Here is a 22,451-nt window from a genome sequence, read left to right as displayed (position 1 = left end):
TTATCTTAAACATTCATTATTTTTATGTAATTGTTTTTATGTTACATTTTCAGAACCTTCCAGTTTAAATGAGATTTTTCGGCACATCTCATCACCTCAGAATTTGAACTTGCATGTTTCTGCGTTAATTTGCAGCGTTTCCTCTTTTCCATTGCTTATTTTTCACATACTAGAACGGTCTTAACCTTCTTGTTTTTCCAGAAGGGAACTAGTATTTTTAAACAAGAATGTGTTGAATGCTCTGCACCCTCAAATGATCATCCGACTTCAGCTGTGATCGGGTGTCATTGCAGAGTTCTCAGAAATGCCATAAGCCATTTGTGTGTGTGCATTTGTTTGTGTTGTGCGTGTGAACAAAGCATTATAGCGCCCTGGTTTCCAATTACTTGCTACAACATAAAATACAAGCCATTATGAATCATAAAACAGGTTCGTAATGCAACATAATAACAGAAATCAAAGGAAAGTCTTAATCGCTAATGCTTCGGGTTTTTTCATCAGATTACAACAATTGAATTGTCTTTTACTAGCCAGACATGATTAGGTAAGTCTTTGTATTTGATAGAAAATAATTGGATATTATTTTTCATGCTAAAACATGCTTTCATCCTTCTCGTATAAAAAAAAGCATGATCTTGATCAATTGATCATTGCTAAAAAATGTCTCTTAACATGCAAGTTTGCAAAGTGCAGATTTCTCAATCCAGACTATTTCTTTTCTGTCATCCAGCAGATGAAACCCGGAGTTCTGGATACCTCCATCCACAAATCCAATACTTCTGACGCTATTTCCGAACGTCTGGGAGAAAGTGCAAGAGAAGTCACCTTACCTCCATGGACAGGTTGCACATGAGACCCGGTGACCAACAGCAAGAAGAGCAGGGCAAACAAATAAGCCATCTTTTCTTATCCGATAGTAGATTTGATGTCTTTCTCTCTTTCCTGTCTCTATTCTATATTTTCGTCTGTTTTCTTTCTCTTTTCAACCCTTTACTCTTCCTTGATTTAATTGTCTTTCTTCTGTTTCCTCCTCCTCCTCCTCCTCTTCAGTAGATGATGGATGGTCTGTCGGCCCCCTTTATGAGGCATATAGACTATGGTGCATAACTAGTATGTAGGTTACTGGTTGTTTTGGGTTAGTTCCACCCTCACAATATCCTATCGATCAGTGGAACCTGTGGGGGGTGGGGAGTTCGTTTTGGTGGGCAGGAACGCCAGTTGCCATGACAACGGCTTTGATTTTGACTTTTCTCTTTTTGAATGTTGTATGACATAGATCCAGAGGAGGCCTCAGCTGTTCGGGCAGAGCAAGCGTGGAATTCTAATCACGGACTGTAATTGTGACTGAGAGTTGCAAGTGTTTTTATGCAAATATGCATGCATAAATTAATGCATGCTTTTAGGAACTATGTCGAACTAGATTTATTTTTAATTTTTTAAAAATAAAACCTTACTTGCCTGTAGATAATTCACCTCTATGATGCCAGAGAGTTACTATGGTTGCTTACTGGCCAAGAGGTGAACGTGATCAGTACAACATGTACCTGAATCAACATCTTTGTTGATTCTGGTACAACATTACAATCAACCAATCATATTTGAGGGACACATTTATGTCAAGTTTAGGCTTACAACCAGGGTTAGGTGCTTCTACTTCAGTGTAGTTATATGGGAAATAATTTCCCTCTGATTTTAGGGATAACTTTTGGTATAGGTTTAGGTTTAGGACTAAATTTTCAGATAGGAATGTTGTTCCAGGATCAACAAAATATGTCTTACTTGGCAAAATCACGGTGACCACTGGCAAGATGGGCTTTTAATAAAAGTTATATGTCTATGCAGTATTAAAAAAAATCAGTGATACTTGACTAGAGAAAACTACGGAGCCCCTAAAGGTAAAATATGAGAATGTACGAAAAGTTATCATGAGCATTATGTTTGAAGCAGATGTCATAACAATTCGGTTCATTCATAAATCTTACCTTCATGCTGTGGAAATACAAACCGGAAGACCGAATGGGTGGGCCTACATAAGGTCTATAAAGAACCTTTTGTTCATTGAAAAGGTATCATTGCTGTTAAAGGTTCTTCATGGAGCCAAAGATTCCAATAGAAGCTAAAAATGTAAGTTAAATGGATAGTTTGCCCCAAAATGAGAATTTGGTCATCATTTACCCCATAATGAAAGAGTTTCATTGTATTATGGAAGCTTGTTTCCGTCACGTAATAATAAAAAAAAAAAAGGTAATTCAGTTAGTTGCATTTGTGACTTTATTTCTCGTAATTGCGGGTTTATATCTTACAATTCTCAAAGACTGCAAGATGTCAGAATTGTGAGTTTGCAATTGTGAGAAAAATTGCGCGTTTACATAAGTTTATTTCTTTATTTGTCTCACAATTCCAAGTGTACAACTCGCAATTCTGACTTTTTTTCCTTCCGAATTGTGTTATAGCAATACATTTAGAATTGCCAGTTATAAAGTTCAAATTTTGAGATATAAAGTCGCAATTAGCTTATTTATTTTTTATTCCGTAGTAGAAACGAGCTTCCATTTTGCATGGACAAAAACTGTTGAAACATTAATTAAAATGAATGTTGTATTCTGCAGACAAAAGAAACTCAAACAGGTTAGGGACAGGTTTGGGAGTGAGTAAGTGATAGATTTTTTAATTTTTGGTGAGCTATTGTTTTAAAATTGCATAACTTGATTAGCACAACAAACTGCTCAATTTGAGATATCATTCATGCCTGTTGCACAAACATGAAGTTTAATTAGGGTTAAGGGTTTGTATGAGAAGTTGTAACTGGACTGTCTAAACATGGCTCCCAGAAGTATGTGACACCCTTGTACACTGTATTTTACTGTTAAGCATTGCGCCAGTCACTCAGCCAGACTGAACATGTTGTTTCTATTACATGCTGTCCACACTCAGGATCAAAAGAAGGATTGGAGTCTATTTCTCTCGCTGTGTGTAAGGACATCCACTCCTGCAGAGTCCTCTAGTTAGAGGTTATGTCACTTGTTTACTGCCAGTCAAAGGAGCGGGAGAAATGTGCTGAGAGAGCCTGAACCTTGGCTGTGTGACAAGGCAAAAGCAGGAACAGATATGTGTGTGTTTGTGCAAGTGTACGGATGTGTGCCGTGCGTGTGTGAGATGAACTTCCGAGTAAAATTTGAGTAAATCATTTACTTAGGAGAAACCCTAAAGCTATATCAGCCCCGATTGTGATCCTGATCTAGACTGATAGTGATGAATGGATTCCTCTTAAGGCTACATCATACGGCATTCGGTTGAGTGAAAATAAAAATTGATTTGATTTTAACTAGGACAATGCACAGTCAAAGTTTAACAGACCTGAAAAGACAGCAGTCAATTCAATGACAGAGAGCATTTATACCCATATTTATAATCATGTGCTTCATTTTAACCTATTCAGCACTTAATGTGCATATATACTGTATATATATGTGTGTGTGTGTGTGTGTGTGTGTGTGTGTGTGTGTGTGTGTGTGTGTGTGTGTGTGTGTGTGTGTGTGTGTGTGTGTGTGTGTTTGATCAAAATACAGTAAAAATTGTAACTAATATTGTGAAATATTATTAAATTATTTATATAACTTAAAATAAATGTTTTCTATTTTTTATATATATTTTAAAATGTAATGTATTCCTGTGATGGAAAAGCTGAATTTTCAACAACCATTACACAAGTCTTTTTTTGGGATTCTTTTATAAATGGAAAGTCTTACTCTTACTGTCACTTTTGATCAATTTAATGCACCTTTGCAGAATAAAACTATTCATTTCTTTTTAAGAATGCAGGATAATGTACAGTCATCTGATAATGACCATCTGATTATACCTTATGGCTTACTAAATGTGTGTATTGTTTCATTGTTGACCTGTCCTAGGAACAGTCAATATTATTGTAGAGTGTTAGAACAGTAACTATGAGTGATACAGTGACTCATAGACAGTGTAATAAAGCAGTAAGCTTTCATATTCAGGTGAAAGAGGCAGTCATTGTCAAGTATATAGGCCATATTATTATCAAGTCCACACTAATTTTAAGTAGAAATACTGAAGTAGTATTTTCTTGTAAAGCATACAATAATCTTTGTGTGTTTTTTACAACTTGGACAAATGTGCACACTGTAGGAGTATGTATGTTGACTATTTAGCAGCAGAAATCATACCTTTAAACTTTTTTTTAGATGTACATGTTTAGAGCAATGACAACTGACGACATCATTTAAATGTGACCAAAGAGCCCTTGGTTTATTATACGAATAATTTATACTCCAACATTTAAACCACTCAGTAAAAAGAAAGCCATGGTTAGCCTGCTGGTATATTGATCATTGTTGATGACAATGTCAAAACCAGTGATACAGTGACCCAGCAAGCCTAATTCGATTTATCTCACTATATCTAATAATAGTTTGACCCACTTGGCACCTCAATGTATCTGTTCTACTGCATTTCAACTATATTGTGTTGTTTCTGACATGAATAAATTGGTTTCATTTTTATTTTCCTTTGAATTGTGTTAATTATTTTGGTTTAACATTAGGTTGCCATTCTGTGGAATCTGTCAGGAGTTATTAACAACTCATTTTACTAAACTTGAATGGATAATGTCACTAGAGGGCAGTATTGTTACAAACGAAATGCTTAAAATGCTTATACACTGTATAAAAAAAAAATTACATCCCCAAGTCAAAAATTTCAAGTGACCGATAACATCAAAATTTTTCAATAAGTCTGACGTATTATTTCTCATTGAGCCAATGTTAACAGACTATTGCAACAAGAATTTCACTTGGGCCAATTGAAAAATTTAGATGTTATCGGTCACTTGAAATTTTTGATTTGGGAGGTTAGAAATTGTTTACAGTGTATGCTAAATGCTCCTGATTAAATAGAAATTTGAGTTCACTTTACTATAAGATTCCTTTTTTTAACAGTTCAACTTATTTTGAAAGCATTTATTAAGGTAGCACTTTATTTTGATTGTCCAGTCCACCTTTGACATAACTTGTATGTTATCAGTCTTAGGTTAATGTTAATTTCAACATTTAATAATATATTATAAAAATCAAAAGTTGCATTTATATCATTTAATGTACCTGAGCAAGCATACTAACAATGAAAAGTTGTATTTGTAATTAACATTAACACAGATGAATAAATACAAATGTATTAGGCTACTCATTGTTAATGTATTCCCCATCGTGAAATGCATTTTCTGTTGTTATCCAGACAAAAGAGAGCATTAATAATCCATAATTACTCACAAAAAAGCTCTCTCACTTATTCATGTGTTTTTCCTTTTATCTTGTTTCTCTCCCTTCATCTCCACCACATGCCTCAGAAATTACAGGTAATTAAAATCACATTCATAATGTTAGCCTCCGTGAACCCCCGCTCACAGCAATCACATTACGTGCTGTTATGAATTAATGTGTTTAGATTGAACCAAATGACTGTTCACTTTAAGTGCTTTATGAGTTTGTGTTGACAGTTTTTCTTCTTCGCTCTTCAAAAGAGTACATTAAAGCAAAGGGAATCAGTTCAGAGTGGACAAAGTGGACATAACCCCTTTCTACATCACAGCAGTGTTTATTGGCTCTTGTGTAAAGTGTATCTCACTCCTACGCATTGTGCTGGAAGTTGAGATTTTTGTAGGCCACAGAGATTGACCACTTCCCATAGCTGTCTTTTGACATCATATAGCCTACATCTCATGAGATCAAAATGGACAATTATTTTTTATGGAATACAGTGTTTATTGTGAATGTTTTTTTTTTTTTCATGTGCTTCATGTAAACTTTAATTAAAATAACTAGCAACATCTCTTCACACAACCTGTCCATTCAATCCTCAATGGACAAAATCAGTTCCTGTCCTAAATTTTTTTCTTGTTCTAAAAGCAGTTTCACGTCTGGGGAAGTTACTTTTAAAAGGTCTATGTTTTAGTATTGCACTACTCCCTGAAAAAGTGACTAATTTTGATACTTAGTACTATTTATGGAAAGTAATGTGTTATACTTTTGTGTTACTTTTTCGTACCTGGGATGGGCTTGCTTGTTTGTTTTTTAATAACCAAAAGACTTGGCAAAGACAATGGCTAATAAAGTGAGATTAAATACATTGTGCTTTTTAACATATTTAATGATTGCAGGTTTACGTAATATTTAGTATATCGTTTTTATTCATTTTGAGGAATACTGAATCTGCTTTTGTGCAAATGAGATGAGTAAATGCCTGCTCACATTTAGTCTAGAACTACAATAACCATCATGTTTACACACAACGCCTCTGCCCTTACTCACAATTTCTCTCAACAAGTGAACATGGAGAGCTGTCAGTCAATCAATGGGAAAACAGTATTTAAAAAAAGTAACTCCGATATTATTATTTCGTTTTTCCATTGTTTTCTGTGATATTTCGAAATATAAAAAGGGGCTTTTTCCCCAGAGGTGTGTGTATGTTCTCAGAATTTGGACATTCTGTAGTGATCAACAAGCTTTATATTGAGAAATATAGATATTTATAGCAAAGATTGTTCTCTATTATCACACCTATGCAATATTAATACATACTGCTGACACCATGACCAATGAAAGAGAGTTTACTCAGCTCATTTTCTGCATGGCCAGTCCAGAGAGAGAGAGAGAGAGAGAGAGAGAGAGAGAGAGAGAGAGAGAGAGAGAGAGAGAGAGAGAGAAAGCATCCGTGCATCCCTTTCTCTCCTTCTTTGTCCAGATGGTGGTTTACATGTACTTTTTGTTCCATCTATCTGGAGACATGATGTTTCTGGCTGATGGTTGGTACTAGTACATATGAAAAATGAAAAAAAAAAAAACTACTTTGTGAGCAGTGTTATTAACTCTTTATTTTCACTTTATGTGCACTTCCAGTACTGTACACTGTAAAAAAAAGTACTATCAACTTGGATGTTTAAGTCATTTCAATTTAAATTACATTAAACGGTCTTAAACAAATGAGAATCTTGGCTATAACTTATTTGACTAAATTGCTTAACTTATTTTGATGAGCAATGTAAAAACATATGTTGTCATAACCTTTTAATCATATAATTTTTTTACAATGTAGTGTAAGGTAACTACATGGGTTAAGTTAAGGTTTAGGGGAAGGTTCAGGGTTATACCTAGTTATTGTCATTACTACAATTAGTACAAATAGGTTAATGCGAAACAGGAATGTAAAATAAATTGCTACCCAAATATTAGATGAAAAACTTTGAAGATGAAAAAAATTTGAAATGTTGTCTTGACAACTGACTGAAATAAAACACGTCGATGCTGAAATTACTCAAACTGAAATATATATAAATTAAAGTTAAATAGAATATAAAAAAACTAAAAAGAATAAAATGACAAAAGCACACTAAGTTAATAATGAAACTAAAATGAAAAAAATTATAAAAAAGGAAAATTTTTAAAATAAACGCTGGTTCAAAATACCAAATTTGTATATAAATAATATTAAAATAAAATAGTTTTTAAGATTTGAGGGGCTTGAGTTTGCCAAGTGATTACACTTACAATTTATAAATTATCCCAAAAGCTTACATTGAAAGATTTATTAGGTAACACTTTATTTTACAGTGTCATTGTTACATAATTAGTTACTATAGTTATAACTATAAATTATGCATAACAACATGCAACGAATCCTAAACCAGACCAAACCCTAATCCTAACCCTATAGTAAGTACATGTGTTACTTAATATTACTCAATACTTAAATGTATAATAACAGTGTAACAAAGACACCTTAAAATAAAGTGTAACCATTTATTACATATTTTAGAGACCAGAACAGTGGACTCTTATGACTTTTTCCTGGGTCAACCTTCCAGTACACCACATCACCCACATAAAGACCACCCTGAACACCCTATAGCATCGTGACAGTGAGTTCTGTGCAGGCAAGCGCCATTCACTTCTGTAAATGTACAAATCTACATATTGATTCAAATGGTAAAAGCTTAAAGAGGACCACAGAGTCTATTTTTAAGTTCAAGTAAAATTTACATCACAGCCAGAGGAATCCTATAAAGATCACACACACACACACCAGATAAGAGCTCCCATGGGTCTAAAGGCATCGCTGCAGTGTAAAACAATACACCCTCTTCCTCATGTGTCTCTGCTATACTGACCTCTCTCTGAAAGATGGACCTCTTTATGTCTGTCTCAATGCTTCACTCGTTTACCAAAATTCTCCCTGTGGAAATCAGCCCTGCTTAACCCCTCCCTCCCTCTCTCTCTTTCTGTCTATCTCGCTATCTCTCTCTATAGCTCCTTCCATAACCTCCTCCTGAACTCAGTGTGTGGTTGCAGTGATGTGTGTGTCTTCCTCGCTGTCCTCCTCAAGGGCTGCCTGGCTGGGCATCGGGTGTTAAGAGTCCACGGATGGGGACCTGCAGCCATTTGTGAGGGTAAGAAAAGCTATCAGCCTTTATTTAGGAGAATCTTTATTTATTTTTATTTAAGAGAGTGCTAAGTGAATTTATCTAAGTGAGGAGAGAGCATCAATTGCATTTACAGTTATTGTTAGTAAGTATTTGCTGTATTAAATAGTAAATACAGGTGGAGCACTTTTTTTATTTATTTTTTTTATATTGCTGTATAAAAAAAAAAAAAAAAAATGTATAGTGCAATAAAGATCTTCAGCTACTTTGTATGATCGTGTGAGAGGCTAAACATGTGCAATCATATTTTAAAACGATGCCAGAGACAAATTAGCATGAAAGTGTCACACAATACTGTTTGATTGGTACATAAATAATGCAAAGTCTTTTATACAATATACCAATATTATATATATATACTGCCAGTACAATGCCAGCTTTTAAAAAACGAGTGTTAACTGATTTGCTCTGCACATAACTCAAGTTATTTGACGTGTTGTGTCCTCTTGTGTTTTGTCATCTTAATATTTTCTCAGGATATCCATATATATAACTCAAAAAGATAGCTATTGATAAGATAAAGATTGTTTTTGAGCGCTATTATGTAATCAAAAAACTGCGAATTTCAAGACTGTTGAAATGTTTCTCCATCCCTCATCCTTAGCCCTGTTTCTGTATCCTTCATCTTCTCTATTCCTAAGCAATGAAACACTCTTTTCCCTGCATACCCTGATATGGATGGTATTGCTATACCATTGTCCTTGAGCTTATAACTATTGTCTCAGGTGTACCAGGCGAATATGAATAATTGAGCGTGTTCATTAGAGCGGAGAGAAAGTCCATGGAGAGAGATCTGAAACCTTACACATTTGACTCCCTGTACATCAACAGTGGCTATTTATATACTTCAGCAAAATGAGGTGATTTCACATGTAAATAGAGCCACAGTTCAGTATTTAGAAAAAAAAACGTTTTTCATTATTGTCTGCAAATCAGATGCGCTGATTCTTTGAACAAACATAGAGTGTGTGGGTATAGGCAGGACGCAATGGGAACTAGAGCAGTGATGGAAAACATGGCTATGCTATAAGCTGCAATGTCATGCTTTGAGCTTAAACAGCTTATACAAGTTATATGAATCTTTTTGAGACCCTATACTGGTAGTCTCTGGATGGGAACTTTGGAAATCCCTGTTCTTGGAATTAAGCTCTCATTGCTTATGAGGAAACAGTGCAAGGCCAGATCAGATTTACGTAAAAAATCCCAGCAATTTAATTTCTTTAATTGTGAATATCAGCATGATTTAATGCATTATTTTTTATTTGGTCATAGAGTGTCTAATTTCACAATCCTACCTTGTCTTATGACTCTTGAGAGCATTAAAAAGAAAGGTTACAAAGGGTTTTTTCACAGTGATGCCATAGCAGAACTAGGGCTGTCAACGAATATTCTAAAGTCGAATATATATTCGAATAGTTTTAAAAAGCAGAAATTCGAACGTAAAAATTAATATTCGAATGTGAATTTCGAATATGGAAAAACACGCCCGCGGAAGCAGAGGCGCGGCTGTCTGCTTTGCGAGTGGGTGCGCTGCCGTGAGGCGTCAGGGACAGGTCACACGAGTCGCACTGTCTAGCACAGCGTCACTGCTGAAAGTTGACTTATGGAAGATGGCAGAAAGTGCAGAGCCCAACTCGACCGCAGCAGAGAAAGTGATTTTAACCCCCCAAAATCTAAAAAGCCATGTCTGGAAGTACTTTGGATTTTGGTCGGTAGAAGGTAAAATTGTGGAGCCGCGAGATAAAGTAGTATGCAAGCTATGTAAGATACAGCTAGCATACCATTCGACCACTAGCAACATGAAGTCACATCTCGAAAATGTGCACCCAAATGAGCATGGCATAATGACAATTATTTTTTAATTTTTTTATACAAGCACCAAGAATGTTTTTTTAATAGCACTTTATTTTTTATGAACCTAAACGGAAATGTTCCATGTTTACCACAGCACAGCTCGCTCGGAGCTTTCAATGTCGGTTCTATACTGTAAAACTTCAATTAATGTTAATAAATTTGTTTCAATCACTGAATGAAGCCTGCTATATTTGGGACAAGAGTCGCGACCTTAAATTGCTTGCACAAAACTTTTGATCAGCACTCAACATGTGCTTATTGTTGTTGTTAATTTAAACTGTTATGCGCAGAGAGAGCGCGAGGGCGAGAGAGGGAGAGAGTGCCTGCGATTGAGGTCTGCGGTCTTGGCCATTAGTTTATTTACTTGGTTTTGTGTTGGTAATACATTGTCAAATATGTTTAAACTTAAATTAACTACCTACACAAGTAGTTATGTATCTCTTTGTATTAATTTGTCCTTATTGATGTAATGCGCGTCATTGACAAAATGCGCAACCAGATGTTCGAATAGTTCGAATATTCGTGTGTTTTTTAGAGGGAATATTCGAACGTCATTTTTGAGCTATTTTGACAGCCCTAAGCAGAACCATTAAAGGGATAGTTCACTTTGAAATTAATTTTTGGTATGTTTTAGCTTACCTCAAGGGCATCCAAGATGTAGGTGTCTTTTTTTCCGCAGTAGTTTCAATTTTGATATTTTTAGGTCAAACCGTTCTTGTCTGTCAGTCATATAATGCAGGTCTATGGTCACGGTCTCAAAACACAAGCACAGAGTCCAAATTAAAACAATTCCCCGTCGTCCAAATTAAACAATTCCCCATCGTAAGTACACATTGATGGCCTAAGACACGAAACGAGCGGTTTGTGTGAGAAAACGAACAGTATTTATATCGTTTTTACCTCTTATACGCAGACATGTCCGAGTGATCTGATCTGACGTGTACGCAGACTGGTGCATAGATATATACACACTAGATGTCGCCTTGTCTATGGCAGTTCATTGGAACGAATGTCTTTAAGGCGACATCTAGTGTATATATCTATGCATCAGTCTGCTTACACGTCAGATCAGATCACTCGGACATGTCTGCGTATAATGGGCCTTTCACACAGGACGCGGTATGCGCGGCGCTTGCCGCTGAGTTCTGCGTTGCCCTTCAGATACAACGCGATTTGCGCTGCGCTATGACGTAGGCGGAGTAAAACTTTTAGCGGGAGCTCTATTACGTCTGTTGTTCCTCCTTTCGGTCAGCAGCAAACCATGTATCTGTCCCATTCTAAATTTATGTTACAAAAGATTCTATTTCAGATAAATGCTGTTCTTTTGAACTTTCCATTCATAAAAGAATCCTGAAATAAAAATGTAAATAACGGTTTTCAACAGTGATAATAATCATAAATGTTTCTTGAGCATCAAATCCTCATAAAATACTGATTTGTGAATACAGCTTTCCTGACGATGTCCCTATACGACCTCAAACTTGTATCGTACAGCTCATGAAATTCCGACACACACAAGACTAGACGTTCATCCATTTTGATTTCCGTGCTTGATCCCCCGATTGTATTGGCCGCGCTGGTAATCGTCACAGAGCGCAGCGGCAAAAGTTGAACTATTTTGAACTTTGACCGCGGCGTGCGCGCGAGCTCGCCAATGATGCGCACCGCTGCGCTTGCGCTTTGGTCGACGCAGCAACAAAACGTCCTTGCGCGGCGCAAGCCATTGAGATGAATGGGTTTTATAGCGCAGCGCCGCGCATACCGCGTCCTGTGTGAAAGGCCCTTAAGAGGTCAAAACGATATAAATACTGTTCGTTTTCTCACACAAACCGCTCGTTTCGTGTCTTAGGCCATCAATGTGTACTTACGATGGGGAATTGTTTAATTTGGACGACGGGGAATTGTTTTAATTTGGACTCTGTGCTTGTGTTTTGAGACAGTGACCATAGACCTGCATTATATGACTGACAGACAAGAACGGTTTGACCTAAAAATATCAAAATTGAAACTACTGCGGAAAAAAAGACGCCTACATCTTGGATGCCCTTGAGGTAAGCTAAAACATACCAAAAATTAATTTCAAAGTGAACTATCCCTTTAAGGGTTCCCCAGTTCTAAAAAGAACCATTTTTTTCTTGGTGTGAAGAACATTTTAAAAGCCTTTTTCCAATAAAGAACCTTTGGTGCACTGGAAAGATTCAATGGATGTCAAAGGTTCTTCATGGAACCAAAAACGCAAATAAAGAACCTATATTTTTGTGTGTGTAGACAGAGATGCTTTAATAGTGTATCTTATTTAAACTTCAGCTGCAAAAGATTCATTCATTCATTCATGTGAATCAGTTAAAATGTTAATTTAATGAATCAATTCAAAACTCTGATTCAATTATTCATTTGCATTATCACTTAAATGTTCATTCAAGTCCATGTGTGTACATTTCATTATAGTAAAATATATTAAAATATATGTAAATACGGATAGTTGTTTATTGAGATATTGGTGTATTTAAATGAAAATTATTAAATATCCCTAATAAATATGAAACATTCCTATTTTTACCATATTTGACCAACAAGACTTGGTTTTATATATATATGAGCTCAAGGACGACGGTACCATCCATATAAGGACGCGTACATTATAGCAAAAAGGAATTATGGTTCCTGACTGAAATTGACTTTACCATTTAATTATATAAATAGTGATATCGCCAAAAGGCTGAAGAAGTAAAATTTTTTTGTTATATTGCCCAGCCCTTAAAATTATTCTTATAAAGAGGGTTGGCTTTGAGAAAGAGGATACTAATCACAAAAGATTTCCCCAAGGAAATATGGATATATTACAGGCTTTCGTTAACAGGCCTGTCTAATGCATGAGAACAAGGTTCCTCTCCATAAAAATCTAAACCTCTAGAGAAAATAATATGGTGTGATACCCATATTTATCGGATTTTATCACATTCTTGAAACCACCAAAATCATCACCCCCTCATTCCGAGAGAGGCAATGCGCATTTGAACAGCTTTTTAATCATAATCACTTGGGATTTCTCAACTGCTGTCCAGTTACCACATGCTTTACTGGAAAAACATATTGGTCCTGCCAGTGAACCTGACATTTTTACATAGAGTCAGATTCACAGAACAAGCAGCATATCATATAAACACAATCAAAAAGACCCATATAAACACACACATGCTCCTCCTCATTGCTTGTGGATTTCTTAAATGAGCGATGATTTGTTTGTAGATATATTTTCAGAAGGGAGAACAATATCAGTAGTAAAGTACTTAAGAGAAAACCTCTCATCTGTAGCCTAGCACACGCTCACCTGTAGTTAAAGATTTATCAGTTATCAGCTTCTGTATCAAAACAACTATAGAGTGAAGGGTCACAAAGAGCCATAAAAGTCTCATCACAACATAATAACTGTGTGTAATAATGGGATTATGCTCCTATGGAAGTGGAAATTAAAAGATCCTTCTTGCATTTCACCAGTGAGATCGTACAAGTGAACTTTTTTGAAAGTATCTTTGGATCATTATTAATTCAGAAATGCATTGTGAAACTTCTCAAATATACCATTGTCTGCATTTGACAAGCTCAACCATTCAACCCTGGTATTGTAAGAAAATGTTGTATTATCTTAAAAATATTTATACTTTAATAGAAATATAAGTTCACTAAAAAACATCATTTGGTCCCAGACTATCAAATCATTTTTAGTTCTGTTACCCTTTCTGACAGAGGTAGTTTTTATTTATTTCATGTTATCATTAGGAAATAACAAAAGTGGATAAACAACATTGAAACAACATTTTCTTTCAATGACCAGTTGTTTTAATATATTTTTAAAGCCGTTTCAAGCATTTTTTACACCATATATTTGTGAAAATGTATTTATGGGTTATACCCAGAGCCGATCCTGACCTCCCTGGGGCCCTAAGCAAAATTCTGTTTAGGGGCCCTCATACCTGACCCGTGAGCCATGAACCATTTGCCATTGCCACACAGTCACACCTGACACCCCAGTGTTCCCACTACAATCCCTCCTTTAACTAGTTGTAGTGAAAATGTCATTCCTGATATCAGAAGACATTGTTACAAGTAAAAAGTTCATTCTTAATATCAAGAATTCACATTTTAAATAGTACAAATTTAATTATTGATATCAAAAATGCATAATTATCCTGTGAATGAATAAAAGCTAAAATGGCGCCATAGCATGTCACTGTGTTTTAAATGATAAAAGTAATTCTTGATACTCTTGATTCTTGATGGTTATTATTTACTGAGGGATGTGCATCCATATTGACCAGAATCTCCAGCCAATCAACATTTTAAATTCAATGGAGCCTATCAATAGTCAATGTCAATACATTGCTTTCCATATTGCATTTGGGCAGAGTTGTAACTAAACCTTGACTGAGCGACTAGATAATCATCGTCTTGTTTTAAAACTATAATGAGGAGTGCCATCACGCCCGTATTGTACTGGTCCGGACTCACAACAGATGTTTCTGCTGGAAAGTGTGCGTTTCATTTCATGCACGTGCATATGATATGATCGCATGTTAACGCGCGACGCGGTTATCTTTTCCGAGCTGCAGTTTATAAACAAACACCGTTGTCCTTTGTCGTTTATTAAACATAATAAATCAACTCACATCAACTTAACTTTAGCCTACTGTTCTTTGCTGACATCAAACTTTGAGAGGAGAGTCACAAGTCTACCTGATAACTGTTCCTGCAATGAACTCTTATGGTGTTTTTTTCTCTCTCTTTTCGTGACCAGAAGGATAGTTCCGCTTCATTTTCTCATCGATATAGTAAACATTGATTAACGCGCTTTGACACGAGGGGGAGGCGGGGCCTTGAGTAATTTGCGGGGCCCTACGCACCTTGCGTAGTGTGCGTATAGGGCTGATCGGCTCTGGTTATACCCCTTTTGAATAATTTCTATGGGTATTAAATGTTTCCCCAAAACATAGTACCACCATTCTGTCATATAAAAAACATAGATTTTTACGGATTTTCCTAAATTAAATGATGATAAATGCACATGAATGAAAGAAATTGAAAATGGTAAAGAAGGGCTCAGTCAGAACTGCTAAGGCAATCACAAAGACTCTGGTCTCCACATAAATCCCCAATAGGGCAAAGACAGAAGTAATTATAAGGTGACAGAAGTAATTATAATGTGACAGAAGACCAATCATTCCTGCCTTCTCCAATTCTCACCCACAGTGTGAATTTGCCCACCTAAGCAGGACAGGTGATGAAGCAGCAACATCATAGCAGGCAATCATGTTCCACAACATAAACCCTCTCATATTGTTTGCCAGAAGGAAAAATGAATGGCTTTTATATATACTGCAGGTCAATTCCAATGACAACACAAAACAATGCAAAGGCAAAATGCACCGTTTTTTGTTTTTTTTTACAGGAGAGACACCAAAGCACATTAGGGAAGTTGTTCGTAAAACTCAATGATGTCATGCAATAAAAGGAAATATACAGAGCAAAGCTATCATTTCTGCTCTCTGCACTGGGTCTGAAAGCAAATAAACATGTTTGGCACAGAGCTGATTGCCTCATCCTAGGGGGCAATTATGGGAGTAATCAAAGTTAAACACAGAAGTGGAAAGATAAGACAAGTAAATGAGGAAGAGTGTTGTGCACTCATTCCATCTGTTCTAATCGACTGTTTTTAACCTATGAGGGCAAGCTGTCTCTGTCATTAGCACAATGACCCGGCGAGAGGACCAGAGCATAGTAAAATTCCATGCTGCTCCATTATTCTGCACTGCAGACTCTGTGACAAAACACGTTCAGCACACAAAAAGGTTCATTTCACAGTGGTTTCAGTTGTTGCTCAAAGTGACAGAGGTTTTAGGTCATTTTCAGACACTAGAGAGAGGTTTTAAGGTTTCCTTCCTGTTCTCTTTCCTTTCAAAAGAGGAACTCGGAGGCCATGATTGACTGGCACAATGGCACAGCGCCCGGCCAGCGGGAGGATGAGCGCAGCGCTCAGGAGAGGTCAGAGTGTGTGCTGGCTTACATCCCTGTCATCTACTACAGTGCTCTGTTGTGTGTTGGAGTGCCAGGTACGAGATGTGCATTTTAATACCTATATATATAAGGGTTGGTTAGAGTAAGGTTTGTACACCTTTGAGAAATTGAGAAGTACATTGAATTGAGAAAGCGTTTTAAGTTAAAGGGATACTTCACCTCTGGAAATATGACTGTGTATTTAAAATAGGTCATTTATGTAGAAGAAATGTGAAGAAATGTTTGAATTTGGAGCTTTCTAGACTGAGAAAAGCCAGAAAATGTATTTTTGGCTTATGTGGATGAAAGACAACAACTCCCAGAATGCACTTGCTTCGCTGCTCCACGAGGCCACTCCCAAGCCACGCCTACCGGTTAGAGAGAGCAGTTGAAAACAACAAGGTTAGGCTACTAGTGAGTCTCCGTGACGAGTTTGCCCGGGATATCGAGATCGCCCAAAATGTCAGAGATTCGGCTTTTGTGTTCTACAGTCGCCATTCATCATATTTACTGTGGCGAGCAGGACGAGGCTGAGGGGCGCGAGGCCGGTGGCGTCATTACTGAGACGCATCGGTCTCCTATCTCTCACGGAGGAGCGGGAATTTTCTTAGCAATGTTAAAACGCACATCAACCGATCACTTATTTAGCGTTCATGTAAACACTACATTCAGATTCACCAATCGGAATGAATTCAGTTAGATTGAATCAAAAGGTGTGCCTGTAAACAATGAATGGCGACTGCAGAAAGCAAAAGCTGAATCCCGGACATTTTGGACGATCTCGACGGCCGGACATGTCCGGGAAAAAGAGGATGGTAACCCCTACTACTCAGCTTTCTCCACAGAACAAGAGCCTGCTAGCTTAGCTTCCAAAGAAAGACGGCTGAAACTACATGTATGTGTACATTCTGTGAGTGAGATCCCACCTCCTATGGGCGGGTTGAAAACATGCGGGACAGCCCCTCCTACTGGCTGTAGTCTCTAGCCTCTGGCCAGAAAATCCACCAATGACGCAAAATGACGATTTTTGCGTCATCGGAGGATTTTTTCCAGACAAAAAATACATAAATCTCTCATCTCGAGGGGATATGAGGGTGGAAAGCACGGTAATTCGAAAATACTACAGGTTTTCTACTAATACAAAGCTTAATGCTAAATCCTGAAGTATCCCTTTAAGAATCAAGGTCAAAATCAAGATGCGATTTTTGATTTAATTTAAAGAAAGGATGATGGAATGGAATGGAATGAAATTCCAAGACACTGCAGTGGTTTGAAATAAAACGTAATTTTTTTCTGAATGAATTATGCAGCATTTAAAATAAGACTTTGCATTTGATGTACATATATTAATGTAATTTAAATGTTAATTCATTGATCTGGGAGGTTAAGTTAAGCGTCTTAAAATTTGAGCAAAACAGCATGATTAAGCTTTTTTTTTTAATTTCTTTTAACTTACATTTTTCTAAATTCCCCAATCCTGTCATTCTACAGTAGTCAACATTTGAAGTGGATCAAAAAAGTTCATTAAAGTTGTCCTAAGACAAGACCGGGTATTGTTCAAAATTCATGTGTAACTTTGATGAAAGGTTTTGATCCACTTCAAATGTTGACTTCTGTCATTCAAAATTCAATTCAGCATACGTAGTTGATTCAAACTCCAACTGTAGTATTTAGATTAAGATAAGATTAAAATAAGATTTTATTTGAATTTTGACCATGGCACATAAATTGTTCCATTTATAATATACAAATTTGTAGAACATGGGAAGATGATCTTCTTCACCTTGAGTCGTTTGATGGAGGAGGGACATGGTAGATTTATTCAGTGAGACACACATCAGACTAGACAAGAAATCATTAAGCATCCACAAACATTTTACTACACCAATCCCAGAACAGACTGAGAGCTGCTTAAGGACAAGAAAGGTGATAGATCAATATACGAATCACAATTAATTAGCGACTCATTTAAAAGCTTCCCGTTCCACTAAAAACCAGATCAGGGTCACGGACAGATGCTTAGTATTCACAACAGCCAATTCAAATTTACCAGATGGCCAATAATATGAGATCTCTAGTTAACCCAAAAATGAGAATTCTGTCATTATTTACTCACCCTCTTGTTGTTCCAAACCAGTATGACACAAAAAAAAAAGACTTTGAATGGTCCAAAACATCATTGTATGGATGTAAAAATACACAGAGATTTTTCAAAATGTTCCACTGAAAGTCATATAGGTTTGAAATGACATGAGCGTGAGTAAATGATGACAGAATTTTAACCTTAAATAAAAATTCTCTCATTATGTATTTGTATTTTTTTATCATGCTTTTCTAGTGTGATATGACATGGTCACTAAACTGTATGAAAAGTTTGATGGAAAAATGACAGCGTACAGGTTTGGAACAACATGAACAAGAAGAAATTGTATTTTAATTTTATTTGATTCAGTTCCATCTCTGAGTTAAATTCTCCAGATTTTTATCAGATTTTTTCAGCTAATGGAGTTTTTTTTTTCTATAAATAGTTCTAGTACTTAAAAATAAAAATAAAAACCTTAAAATACATTTATCTCCTGTCTTGTCAACAAGCAAAAGCAGTACATATCCACTTGAGCTTAATCTCTTCTTTGTGGAAAATCAGGGCAAAGGTTTCAGAGGGCCGCCATGTTCTGTAAATATGACCCCTAATCTTTTACTTCCCATCAATCCTGCTGTGTCTACTCCCTCCATGCCTTTGATTCCAATCTCCGTCTTCTGTTTCTCCCTTCTCTGGCCTCATTCCCTCACTGTTTATGCCTTGTCCATCCTTGTCTACCTCAATTCTTGTTTCTAATTCCAGTTGTCACCTTTTCCCAGTGAACATCCTGACATTGGTGGCCCTTTACCGGCTGGCAGTTCGTACCCAGAAGGCCCTCTACGTGTATCTTCTTGCTCTAACCGGCTCGGACATCCTCAGCCAGTTGTTCATCATCTTCGTGGGCTTCCTGCTGGAAACGGCCGTGTTTCACCGAGAGGTCCCCGTGCTGCTGCTGCGCTCGGTCAGTATGATGGAGTTTTCCGCCAATCACGCATCCATATGGGCCACCGTACCCCTCACGGTCGACCGCTACGTTGCTTTGTGCCACCCACTACTCCACCGACAGATCAGCTACCCGGCACGGGCCCGGAGGATCATCGCGGTGGTGTTTACTTTGGCACTGGCATCCGGCGTGCCATTCTTCTGGTGGTCGGACATGTGGAGGGTCAGCCACGCGCCCAACAACTTGGACACCGTCCTGGTTTGGACCCACGTGACTATTATTTACTTTCTTCCGTGCTGCATCTTCCTCGTGCTAAACTCCTTGATCATTCGGAGGCTACGGAAGAGACAGCGGCAGCAGATGTGCCAAGACGAGAGTGGGCAACAGCTGGCACTGCCAGGCAAGCTGGGTAAATCCACAGCGATGCTCTTAGCAGTGACTTCTGTGTTTGCTATACTGTGGGCGCCTCGTACTGGAGTGGTGCTCTACCATCTTTACGTGTCATCGGTGCACAACGATTGGCGGGTACATCTAGCATACGACTTAGCCAACATGTTAGCCATGCTAAACACTGCTGTGAATTTCTTTCTGTACTGTTTTGTCAGCAAGCCCTTTAAAGCGGCAGTGAGGGATGTCCTGTTGTTCCGGGGGGCACCGTTGCACCCACGCCGGCCCCTTCATCACCAGCGCAACGCAGCCAATGCCTCCACCTCCTCTATTTCCAGCACCAAACGTTCCCAGCGAGAGATCACTCCTCTCTCTCCCAAAAGGGCAGACATCAAGATGTAGTCTAGCTTAAAGGCAGAGTTCACTTAAAAATGAAAATTCTGTCATCATTTACTCACCCCCCAGACAGCAACATAGTGTCGGCTCAGATCCGGCCACATCTGGTACATGTGGATTCCATGAGTACCAAATGTGGGCCAGATCTGGGCCGACACTATGTTGCTGTCTGAGTGTTCATGACTTATCTTTTTTGTCCATATTTTTGACACGCACAAAAAAAAACACTGAAACATTTTTGGGAATATCTTTTTTTGTGTTCTGAAGATGAAAAAATCATACAGGTTTGGAATGGCAGTTTACTTTAGTAAATTATTACAGCATTTTCATTTTTGGGTGAACTATCCCTTTAAATCCCAGTCTTGTTCTTATAATTAACTTGAAACAAGTTCTAATTTGTGTTTTTTGTGGATTGAAAGGTTAAAGGTGCAGTCACATAAGTGCAAAAAAAGGTTAATTTTCTATGGTCAATAGTGTAGAGATGTACGAAGCACAGCTCATAGAAAAGTCACTTTCAAATCAAGCAGTTTTCAGCACTATAAATTCACACAATCAATTTGAATACGAGTGAAATCAGTATGTAACTTTTTCACCTTATGCAAAAACCTTGATTATGCAAATTCTTATTGGAATGACTGGATTTCGTCGGTGAAATTTTGCAGAGCAACGATATGTGACCGCACCTTTAGTGTGTAACGCTGCGTGATTGGCGTCAGAATAGAATAGAAAAAATAGTGACTTGTTTCCCACATAATAACATATCCAGATAAACAGTCTAGCATCCATTCATGCTAATGTGCACCACAGGTACTGTTCATCGTCCTATCTGACCTCTTGTTAGTTTATGGTCATTAAACAAAAGCCCAATAATGTTAACTTTGTCTTGCTGATAAACAAGTAAGTTTTATAGGACATCACACCCAGACAGCAACATGGTGTCGGCCCAGATCCGGGCCACATCTGGTGCATGTGGATTCCATGAGTACCAGATGTGGGCCGGATCTGGGCCGACACTATGTTGCTATCTAGGCATCTAAAAATCAAGAAATAACCATTCCAGAATAGAGTGTGTTTTGCACTGATCTGCATATCTGTGTTATTTATTGTCCTGTCCTCTGCGGGGACAAGTAAACTTACTACAGTATTTATGAAACAAAGATATTTGGCTCATTAAATGAGTATTATGTCTTGTCATTTTCCATTAATGGTTAACCTTCAAAGGAATAGGTGGAAATATGAATATTCTGTCATCTTTTAGACACCTTTGGGTTGTGTTACCAAACTGTATGACTTACTTTCTTTTGTGAAACTCAGGTAGGAGGAAAACTATTTTCCATATAATGAAACGAATCGAGATCACCACAATAACAAAACAAAAAAAGCAACATAAAAGTATCATAAACCTGTTTCATATGACTCATGCTGTATAATCCAGGTTGTCTGAAGCCGTATAATATAGCTTTGTGTGAGAAAAAGGATGGAATTTCATTCATTATATGAAAATGCTCTATGTTTCTTTGAATTTGTTTACAAATATCAAAATACACATTCGGACATTTCAAAATTTCACTTTTAATATAAAGAAATTCATACAGGTTTACAAGGATGAGTACATTTTGTCCGTGTTTTTTTTTATATTTTTGGGTGAACTATTCCATTTAAATGTTGTATTTTGATATTGCAAAAATATGTCATATATTGTGTTTTTATAAATGTTGCTCATATTGTAAATGAATGAAGTTCTTTACAACAGTGTTTCATTAACACTCTTTTCTTTTATTCTCACTCATTAATTTATTAAATGTTAAAAATATGTTCCATATAGGGGTAAGTTTTCACTTTTGTACCTTAGGGTACTGCCTTTTCCTGAGGGTGTACTATAAAGTAGCTTTAGATTTGAAGCCATCTTAAAAATTAAATCCAATCAAGACATCATAATCATTATACACTTAGTAATTTTCCATATGAGAAACAAATGTGATAAGCATTTCACTTTCTCATCAAACACAAGACAACGTACATAAGGTTGCGTATACTGTTCTGATCGAGACCTTTCTTGCAGCTGAAGGTTATTTTGCATGACTAAGTTCAACCCTTTCACAGCCAGTCCAGTGAAGCAGAACAAGATGGTTGACATTTTTAACCCTGGTGTGCAAAGTGCAGTTGCTGGCTTAGCTGTGCATTCATTACATGGCGACTGGATGAGGCTTTAAAAGGGGGCTTCGACGTGGGAACAC

General features: G+C 37.1%; 2 protein-coding genes across 5 annotated transcripts in view; one reads left to right on the top strand and one right to left on the bottom strand.

The window, feature by feature from the left end:
* btbd17a (BTB (POZ) domain containing 17a) overlaps positions 1-22,451 on the bottom strand; it is a 31,060-nt gene that overhangs the window by 5,716 nt on the left and 2,893 nt on the right. Inside the window, exon 1 of one of the 4 annotated variants that reach the window (XM_082152342.1) lies at positions 831-3,395. The exons of 2 other annotated variants lie outside the window; for them this stretch is intronic. In XM_082152342.1, the coding sequence (XP_082008468.1) occupies positions 831-900 (70 nt within the window). In that variant the 5' untranslated portion in view covers positions 901-3,395. Of the gene's footprint in view, positions 1-830; positions 3,396-3,733; positions 6,837-22,451 lie in introns of those variants that run through there. One more of the 4 variants, XR_014201209.1, reaches the window with a different exon arrangement.
* Positions 7,482-21,969, top strand: gpr142 (G protein-coupled receptor 142). Its single transcript, XM_082152350.1, has 3 exons — positions 7,482-8,470; positions 16,317-16,464; positions 19,268-21,969. Exons 2-3 carry the CDS (start codon positions 16,332-16,334, stop codon positions 20,218-20,220), a joined length of 1,086 nt encoding a protein of 361 aa, XP_082008476.1. The 5' UTR covers positions 7,482-8,470; positions 16,317-16,331; the 3' UTR covers positions 20,221-21,969.

Source organism: Leuciscus leuciscus (assembly GCF_965113295.1).
Source record: "Leuciscus leuciscus genome assembly, chromosome: 21".
Classification (NCBI taxonomy): domain Eukaryota; kingdom Metazoa; phylum Chordata; class Actinopteri; order Cypriniformes; family Leuciscidae; genus Leuciscus; species Leuciscus leuciscus.
The sequence above is the reverse complement of the archived record's forward strand: the minus strand, read 5'-3'. Positions and strand labels throughout refer to the sequence as shown.